A 9,636-nucleotide genomic window follows, 5' to 3' on the forward strand; every position below is an offset into this window, starting at 1 on the left:
GCACCAAATTAGAAACATAAATTTGTGGTGAAATAAACATCTTTGATGGGTGTGTTATAAAATAATTAACTAAATAGAAATACTTTGGAATAATTTGAGAAATATATATATATATATATATATATATTGGTGAATCAAAATAATTTATGAAATTCACATATATTTTACTTTTGATAGCTTGAATAAAGTCCATACAATACTTCTCATATCAATTAATTAAAAGTAAAAAAAAAAGTACTAAATTTCTACCATATATGATACATTGAATTTACTTGAATAGTATTTAATATAATATTTTAGTATATTTTGTACAATTAACATAAATGCAAATCCCAAACTTGAAATTTATGCTTTCAAATGTACAACAAATTTAAATTCAAAACTTGAAATCTATGCTTTTATACACAACACAAATTCAAATCCAAAACTTGAAATCTATACTTTCAAGCACAACATTAATGTCGATGCTTTCAAATGCAGTATTAATGTTGACATCTTCTTCTTGATTATAAACCCACGAGCAAGACACAGTGGTAAAGCAGGTGGGTGTAAACCAGGAGCATCAGATGTTCGATTCACAAGGTCTGAGTACGCTTTGTAGCCCCTCCAGGGGTCCCATCTGCACGACATAAAGGAGGGTCTGTTGGGAGGGTAACCGCATCTCGAAAGTCTAGCCCAAGTATGTATAAGCTATGACCGTATCCAAATTACCCGGGTGATGAACCAGGGGGGAAGGCCGCCCCTGAGTTTGGTGCCGCACCGAAATCCAAAAGGCTCGTTAGTGGCTAGAGTTTCTATGTCATAAAAAAAATATACATTTTATGTTCAATTTTTGATATCAACACTTAATAATATTGTCTAAATTAACTATAAAAATTTATTTTTAAAATATCTCATCTTATTACTTACATCATTTTTTAGGAAAAAAGTAGTTTAAAGTGCAGCTTTCCTCCATAAAAGCTGCACTTTTTCCCTATTTATAAGTGAAAAAAAGCCTTCTTCAGTCTTCATCATCATGCGTGTGCACCATCCGATCAGTGGACATAGCAACACTGAATAACTACCTAAAGACAATAGACCGAACTTGCCAAACTCAAACCACCACCAACATCTAACAACTTACAAAAACCCTAACCCTATCTCTTACCCCCTCTTCGCTTTTTGGCCGCGTCGCCTCACTTCCAAGACCCACCTTCAACCTTCTCCGGCCGCCGGTACCTCTCTCACTCTCTGATCTGCTGATGAATTCTGTGTGTGTGTTGATTGGTATTGTTATGGTGTTGAATGCAGAGGTTTCAAGTCGACAAAGATGAGTCGAGGAAGCATAGCGGGACCCAAGGGGAAGAAGAAGGGAGCAACATTCACGATCGACTGTTCGAAGCCGGTGGAAGACAAGATCATGGAGATTGCTTCCCTGGAAAAATTCCTCCAGGAGCGAATCAAGGTCGGCGGCAAGCCAGGTGCGCTTGGCGACTCTATCACCGTCACCCGTGACAAGACCAAGATCACTGTGACTTCCGATAGTAATTTCTCCAAGCGGTAATTTTACCATTTCTATACATTTCTTTATATGTTCACTTGCCTGCTGATTTCTTTTTCCTGTTGATTTGGTCTTTAAATTTATTGAGGTATTTGATGTGCTTAAAAGGAGTTCATAATACATTGATTGTTGGAGGCATAGACTATGGTTTGGTTTCCTATTTCCAGATTAGTTGGCTAGTTTCCGTGACACAGATAAAGTAGTGAAAAAAGTTCAAAATTTGAAATTTTTGAAGAGGATTTTGGAGGTTTAAGAAATGTTATTTCATCCAAAATTTATGTCATGTCTAAAAATTATGGCTGGATTATTTTTGTTGAATTTTACCTCTTTTATATAGCGGACCTGAATTTGGCTTGTGAGTTGTTAATCATGTTTTAGATGTGGTAATTGTTGAATGACGAGAATAAAACTAGTTTTATTTTAGGATACAAAACACATTATTTTAATGTTTGCCATTGTGTGAATAAGGATATTTTGTTAAAGTTTGTATTGAAGGTGCATGCTAGTTTATTGAAGTTTGAAATGGAAGTTTTTGCTGTCAAGGTTGGACAGGAAAAGTGATGAGAAGTTTTGGCAAATGTTATTTTTGTTGGAGTATGGAGTGATGTTGAATTGTAAGGTGGCTAGTCTTGGGAAATAAGTGAGATGATTTGCTTGATGCAAAGCTGTTACAGGAATGGGCCGAACAACATTGATGTTCACAAGGAACATTCATAGGTGGTTTGGTAGCACAAACATGAAATTTTTTGTTAGAACTTCCGCAATCAGATCGTTGGAATGCCTAATAATCTTTCTTTGGAAGGTTGTGCAGAGATCTGAAATCCCCAAGCTTCCTTTTCTTGATTGGGAAGCTATCTGGAAAGCCATTCTAATTGGAGATAATCTTAGGAAAGAAAGAATGATTCAGATTGAAAGGTGTTGTATGTGTAAGAATAGAGGAAAAAGCACTATCCAGTTATTGCCTCATCGTCTCAATATCTCAAGTCGTTGGCAAGGTTTTGTCAGTAATGTCCGATAGCATCCCATGATTCTTCTTCTTCCCATCAGACTAAGTGACGTGATAGGGTGCAAGGAAGGTGTGAGATGGTGCTACATTTTGTATGTTTTGGTTTGGTGCATTTAGAGAGAGAGAGAGAGAGAAATAGAAGAGCTTTTGGAGGGAAAGAGTTGACTATACATAGTTTGACTGGTTTCATTTTTTGTGCACTTTTTGGTTGAAGTTCTTAAGGTTTTATGCTGGAGTGTTTTTCTTGGTATAATTTTTTGACTAGTGACCTCTTCGGTATATGCACTTAATTTTTTTGTTATTCCCTTTTGGGGTATGTGGTTGGAGAGGAGTGTCTATTTTTTTTACGTGGTTGGTTCTCATGCATTGTGTGTTCCCACATCTGTGCCTTTGGCGAAACAAAGACATTAAAAAAAAAACTAAAGGATTTTGAAATAAATATTTTTCAGCCACATTTCTTGTGCTTCAATTCCTCCGTTAAAATTTCCCCATTTAATTCTCCTACTAAATTCCCCATTTAGTTATTCCATTTAATTGTCATGTTAAAATCCCCCAATAAATAAAAAATGGCAGCCTGGTACATAAAGCTCCTGTGCAAAGCTTGGGGAAGGGGGGTGGACCATAATGGGCCTATAGTACACAACCTTACCAATAAATGCAGCCAGTTATTCTGTTTCATGTTGCCTTATAAATATGCCCCCTGTTATTCTTTATACCTGTAAAGACACTACTTCCTTCTCTCAGATCCACGCTGATTTCTTAGACAAATCATCATCAAAAACTGAATCCTCTTCCTGGCCATACCAAAATTTAGTGAGGCCACCTCTCTCTCTCTCTCTCTCTCTGAACCCTTTTTTTTTTCCCCAGAGGCAGCAGCATCATGCTTTTCCACCTCAAAGAATTTTTAAATAAGTATTTTCAGCCACATTTCTTTTGCTTCAATTCCTCCATTAAAATTTCCCCATTTAATTCTCCTACCAAATTCCCCATTTAGTTATTCCATTTAATTGTTGCATTAAAATCCCCTAATAAATAAAAAAGGGCAGCCTGGTACATAAAGCTCCTGTGCAGAGCTTGGGGAAGGGGTGGACCATGTTGGGCCTATAGTACATAACCTTACCAATAAATGCAGCTAGTTATTCTGTTTCATGTTGCCTTATGAATATGCTCCCTGTTATTCTTTATACCTGTAAAGACCCTACTTCCTTCTCTCTCAGATCCACACTGATTTCTTAGACAAATCATCACCAAAAACTGAATCCTCTTCCTGGCCATACCACAATTTAGCGAGGCCACCTGTCTGTCTCTTTCTCTCTCCCCTCTCCCCAAACCCTTTATTTTTTCCCCAGAGGCAGCGGCACCATGCTTTTCCACCTCAAAGTCAGCTTGGTGAGCCATTCTTCTCTCTCTCTTCCCACATTATGTGCACTATGTGTGCAGGCGTGTGTGTGGGTGCACAGATTGTGTGGATGAGTGTGTGTTTGCTAGAGGGGGTCAACAAGGTTGAAATGACCCATGGTTTGATAACAATAATAGTATTACACAACTTGCTTTAACTATTTGTACTTATGACATTTTCAATTTCTCCTTCAGTTTGCATAATAGATCGAAAGTATTGAAATCTATTGGTGCTATTGATTTCTTGATCATCAAGTTTCTCTTTTATCCAATATTCCTCTAAAATTACATTTCATATATTTTGTCTTATCTCTACTTATCCTAAAATCTTTAGATTCTAAAGCTTCGTTTCATAATTTTAATTTAGATTTTACTCCATTGTTAGTTTTATCAATCAAGACACTATCATGTGCAAACAACATATACCGTGAAACCTTATTTTGGATCTTTTCAAGTAAGTTCATCCATCGCCAATGCAAATAATAATAATAATACTAATAATAATAATATCATATTAATACTGATATTAATGATGCTAATGAAAATATCATATTAATACTAATAATAACATTAATACAAAAATAATAATAACATTTTTATAATGGTCGAAGGTACGGGGTTTTAGGGATCATTTGGTTAGTTGGGAAGTGGTGGGTAGGTCGAAACAACGGGGTGTTTGGATATTGGAAACTTCATGTCTCTTTTGGCTAAATGGCTTTGGTGGTTTTGGCTAGAAAATTCTTCCTTGTGCATATAGTTATTATAAGTAAGTATGGATTAGATGAGAATGGGTGGGATACTAATTTGAGATTTAGATGTTCTTTAAAGAGTCTGTGGAAAGCTATACCTCAAGAGTTCTCCCCTCTTCAATCCCTATATTAAACTCTTGGTGGGAAAGGGTGGTAATATCCATTTGTGGAAAGATCCTTGGTTGGGGAATGTAGATTTGTCTGCCTCATTTTCATTCCTCCTTTGCTTGTGCTCAAGGCAGGATGGTTATATTTCTTTTTTGTTGATCTAGGTGGTCTTTTGCCTTGTTGGGATTTCCATTTTCGTCGGTTGTTGAACAATAGGGAGATGGTAGAGCTATCCTCTTTGTTATTCTTGTTGAATAACTATTATTTTTCCTTGGAGGAGGATAGTTGCTCTTGGTCTTTGGATCCTTTGGGGGTTTATTCTTGCAAATATTTTTGTGATTTTCTGACTAGGTCTAACTCATATTTTATTTTATATATCCATTTGGAAGGCCAAAGTCCCCTTTAAAATCAAGGCTTTTATTTGATTGGTTGCACTTGATAGAATTAATAATAATAATTTGCTGCAGGTCAGGAGACCTTTGAAGGCTCTATCTCTAGACATATGTGTTCAGAGGCAATGGAGGACTTTTTGGCAGTTTCTTTTGTCATTCGTCGGGATTTCCAGTTTCTTTTGTTGGTTTTGCCTTCTTGGGTTTGGAAATGTGCTTTCTTTGCAGTATTTTGGGGTTGTCGGTGGAGTGTAATGTGTTTTTTTCTAGGGAAGAAGTTGTCACATTTGGTGGTTTGGGAAAAGATACATTGATTGGCTTCTCTTTGGTGTGTGGGGCAGGGTAATTTTAAGGGGGTGAGCCTTTTTGATATTCAGCGCAGTTGGCATTATGTGTTGGATTCTTAGTTCTTGCTTGTTTTATTTGTATTTTTTCAGATTTTTAGTCTTTTTTTTTTCTTTATTTTTATCTGGTCTTTTCTAGACTCTGTTAGAAGATGTCTTATTGTCCTGGCTTTATATTCCTAATCTATTAATGAAGTTCTTTACTATGTAAAAAAATAATGATATTATTGTTAGTGTTCAATTGGAACATGAAAATGTGCTTGAATTGGTCCTAGTTACTCTTCGGGTCGGAGTGGAAGAAAGGAAGAGATTCTCGAATGAGGAAAGGGATCCCATGACTTCAAAAGAATTGAACGAGGAGTCGTATGAGGTGAAAATCTCATGTACGGTTCTGTAGAGTGGCAGTAAGGGTGACTTATCTGTCAATTTTTCCACGATCACTCCCAAAAAACCAAACTCTGCCTTACGTAAAGTTTCCAGAGTATGATTAGCTTCCGGATTTGAAATCATTACTTATACACCTGATTATTATTGTCATCGTCATTTTATCTTCATCAAACCATGGAAAGGGTCATCATCAACCTTTGGCACCCCCTTCTGCAAACACACCAGTCACCCACACAAAGTGCTTTCTCATATGTAGCCTCGTCGTATTTTGATTTGGCTAGGAAGAGGTTTTAGTTTTAGGATGATGAATTTTACAAAGAAATCAGCGTGGGTCCAACAGGGAAGTGAGGTGCGTATTTGTAGGGATAAAGGGTGATAGGGGCATATTTATAAGGCAAAGGGAAAAAAGTATAGTGGGGAGTTTGTAAGGGGAATTTGAATGAGGCAAATTAAATGGGGGATTTAATGAGAGAAGTAATGGGGAGAGGAGTGGAAGGCAGAAGAAATATGGAGTGAATGGTTGAAAAAACATGGAGCGCACTTGCATGCATGTCAAGTGCAGGTGTCTTTCACCCATGTGCTCAATATATATATTTATAGATATGCCCTTGGCATGCGTGTGGGCTCACACCTATGCTTGGTTGCCAGATCCAAGTGCATGAGCCCCAATTTATTTTTGAAAGAAAATATTATAACTAATGCACCAGAAAAATAGTGAAAAATTCTCAATAAATTACAAGGAGGCTAAAAAAATTGAGAAAAAAAACTCTAAATAAATAGGAAAGTCCTTGTGTGATGACCTTCGGATTGTCCAAGACCATGGTCCTTCTAAAGAACCAGGGAATGATACGAAAAGGTAAAAAATGTTAAGACAATCAGGGAGAAAAGTTAGATGGGGGGAATATTATTACATTCTTTTTTGCTGAATTGCCTGCAGACTAGATGAGATTCTGCTTTTCTTAGTTTTCCCTGGGCCTTTTCTTGGTTTGGTTTTTCTTGTGTTTGTTGCTTTCTTGTGCTCTGATTTTTTCTTCTGTTTTCCCTGGGAGGATGGCTTATCCTCCCTGTTGGACTTGTACTATTTCATCTTTTTTATAGACAGATTCTCTTTTATATATATAAAGATGCACATTTTCTTCATTCACAATCTCTCTCAGCATGCAAATGGAGGTTTGTTGTAATTTAAGGTGCTCTCCACTTCATATACGCTCCTTATTTTTTAGTCAAATTTATTGTTCTTCATGTTATCTAGAGGATCAGGCCATGTTCGTTTGAACTGAATAGATTCCCAGAATAAAAAATATTAGTATCTGTTTGGTGCATGAAATGTTAAACCTTGTGCAATGGTGCCCAAGGTAATATCAGCATTCTTCTTGACTTGTTCCTCTGAGGAGAGTCGGGCAATCAGCCTTTCATGGAGTTGCTTATCTTCATGAGATTATGCTTTTAATTATTTGCCACTTGTCCTTCTCTGTAGCAGAGACTGTACTGTTGCTGAGTGGGGTGAAACATGCCTGTATAGCTGGTAGTTTTTTGACTGCTTTGCCCATGTGAAGAGGAAGAATTGACTGTGACTATCTGATTTGATTTATGCGATTATGGTGTGAGGATGATAAATGAAGATGTTTATTAGAGTGTGATACTTGTGCTGCAAATAAACAACACATTTCAGCAATCACAAGGAAAATTTCTTGTGTCAAACATAGAATGGCTGTTGTCACCCTTATTCCTTTCAGCATATGGGTGTGGGTATAGGAGAGGGGCATTAAAGTGCTGAGATGTGGGATGCTATGGCCCGAACTCTGAAAATGTTGGGGAAAGAAGGAAAATATAAAGGAAACCACCTTTTTATGTTTGTTTATCAAGGAAAGTGATATATATATATATATGTGTGTGTGTGTGTGTGTGTGTCTGTCTGTCTGTCTGTCAAGTTAAACAAAATTTTGATTTTACATATAACTAATATTTTATTTTTCTTAATTTTTAATCATATTAGAATAAACCTTTCATTTTTTGCAGTATTTGGTGTAGAGAGAAAATGCAATGGAGAATGAGTTTCCTTCTCATTTTCTTTTCCCAACCAAAATTTTTGACCCAAACAACCCCCTAGAGGGTGAATGGATGGATTTAGTATGCAAAGAGGAAAATAAGGTGCACATAGAATGCATGCCACACTGTAGCGATACCTGATTTCATTATTCATGTGTTACGTGCTTTGTGTGTGTGTGTGTTAGCAGCACATTTGTTTCGTGTGGTAAGCGAGGATAATCTTGGCGAACTTCTCATAACTCTCATGTTTGGTTATGCCAAAGCAATGGATTGGACAGGCTAAATGGGGGGATCCTCATTCTGTCTACACGAGTTAAGGGTTGCCGGGCTGTGGGCTGGGGGTGGCGATGGTTTGGATGGCTAGCAAAATTTGAGGCATTTTATAGGGGTATAAAAATGAAGTAAAGAAATTGCACCAAGACCTTTGTTATAAATGGTAGGCCAAATATGGGATAAGATAACAACTGTAATGGCATAATCCATCGATACTGTGTTTGGGAGCATGAATTTCAGACCTTGGATTTGGATTTGGATTTGGGTGGATTTGGAAAAATTTAAATACAATTTTATATTACATCTTATATAAATCAAATACAACTCCAAATCCAAGGCCTCTTCAAACATTGGGACGAGTGTAATTTTAGTGAAAGCTAGTCCTCTGAATTAAAGACACTAAATATATAATTGATCCAATATTGATAACCATGGTAGTACTGGACGTCACATTATATCTGAGCAAGCAGAGTTATGGGAATAGTATCCCCATTTGCAATGTCAAGGCTCTGTATGTTTGTTTCTCCTTCTATGCTTAATTGTGTGCTTTATACTGGAGAATAGCACAAAAAGTGAGACTAGGATTGTATTGTGTGCTATATGATTAGGTCTTTTAATACTTTCAGGTATTCTGTGGTATAATGATTTTGCGGTTCTTCAAATCAGAGGATCCTGCTCGAAGCTTTGAATTGCCATCTGGCATGTCTGATAAGTAATTTATGATCTTTCTTTGCATGGGTACAGGTACCTGAAGTACTTGACAAAAAAATACCTGAAGAAAAACAATGTACGTGATTGGCTTCGGGTGATTGCCTCCAACAAGGATCGAAATGTTTATGAATTGAGGTACTTCAACATTGCTGAGAACGAGGGAGATGAAGAAGATTGAAAATCTGTATCAATCTAAAGAGCCATTTTTACTTTGCCTGCGTAGGTTTGTAGGGCGCTAGATATTTTAGATATTTAAATGTTTCCTGTATGGCATTTAATATGTCAAATTTTATGTTTTCTTGCAATTTTGTTCTCTGGACTTGAGATTTTGCTTTATTGCTAGAATTTGTGTGGGAGAATTTGAATTCTGGCATTTCAGGATTATGTGTTTTTGAATCATTGTGGTGTTCAACCCTTCAAATTGTGTGGTTCCATTGTACTGAACTTATGCCATTGTGACATTCACCCATTAAAATTGTTCGTGGTTGATGCTTCGGACCTTTCATTTGGCATGCTTTATTGATATCGATGAATAATATGAAGTTTAACAGTTCAAATAAACATGGGGGAAAGGTTGGTCTTCAGTAGATTTCTTTTGCCTCCAGAGCATGGTGCGCTATAGTTTTTGTGGGTTTTAGTTGTCTTAACCATTGGAGCCAATTTAAAAGCCCCCAATTTTCGA

The 9,636-nt window shown here is 36.8% G+C and overlaps 1 protein-coding gene across 1 annotated transcript; it reads left to right on the forward strand.

Moving 5' to 3' along the window:
• The first annotated feature begins 964 nt into the window (after positions 1-964).
• Positions 965-9,375, forward strand: LOC131154306 (large ribosomal subunit protein eL22z-like). Its single transcript, XM_058106993.1, has 3 exons — positions 965-1,214; positions 1,291-1,539; positions 8,988-9,375. The coding sequence occupies exons 2-3, from the start codon at positions 1,310-1,312 to the stop codon at positions 9,130-9,132; spliced, it is 375 nt and encodes a 124-aa protein (XP_057962976.1). The 5' UTR covers positions 965-1,214; positions 1,291-1,309; the 3' UTR covers positions 9,133-9,375.
• The last annotated feature ends 261 nt before the right edge of the window (positions 9,376-9,636 follow it).

This window comes from Malania oleifera, chromosome 4, assembly GCF_029873635.1.
Source record: "Malania oleifera isolate guangnan ecotype guangnan chromosome 4, ASM2987363v1, whole genome shotgun sequence".
Lineage (NCBI taxonomy): Eukaryota > Viridiplantae > Streptophyta > Magnoliopsida > Santalales > Ximeniaceae > Malania > Malania oleifera.

Coding starts and splice junctions, on each gene's coding strand:
- LOC131154306 (XM_058106993.1), top strand. CDS start 1,310: ATGAGTCGAGGAAGCATAGCGGGACCCAAGGGGAAGAAGAAGGGAGCA. Junction 1,540..8,987: donor GATAGTAATTTCTCCAAGCG/GTAATTTTACCA, acceptor GCATGGGTACAG/GTACCTGAAGTACTTGACAA.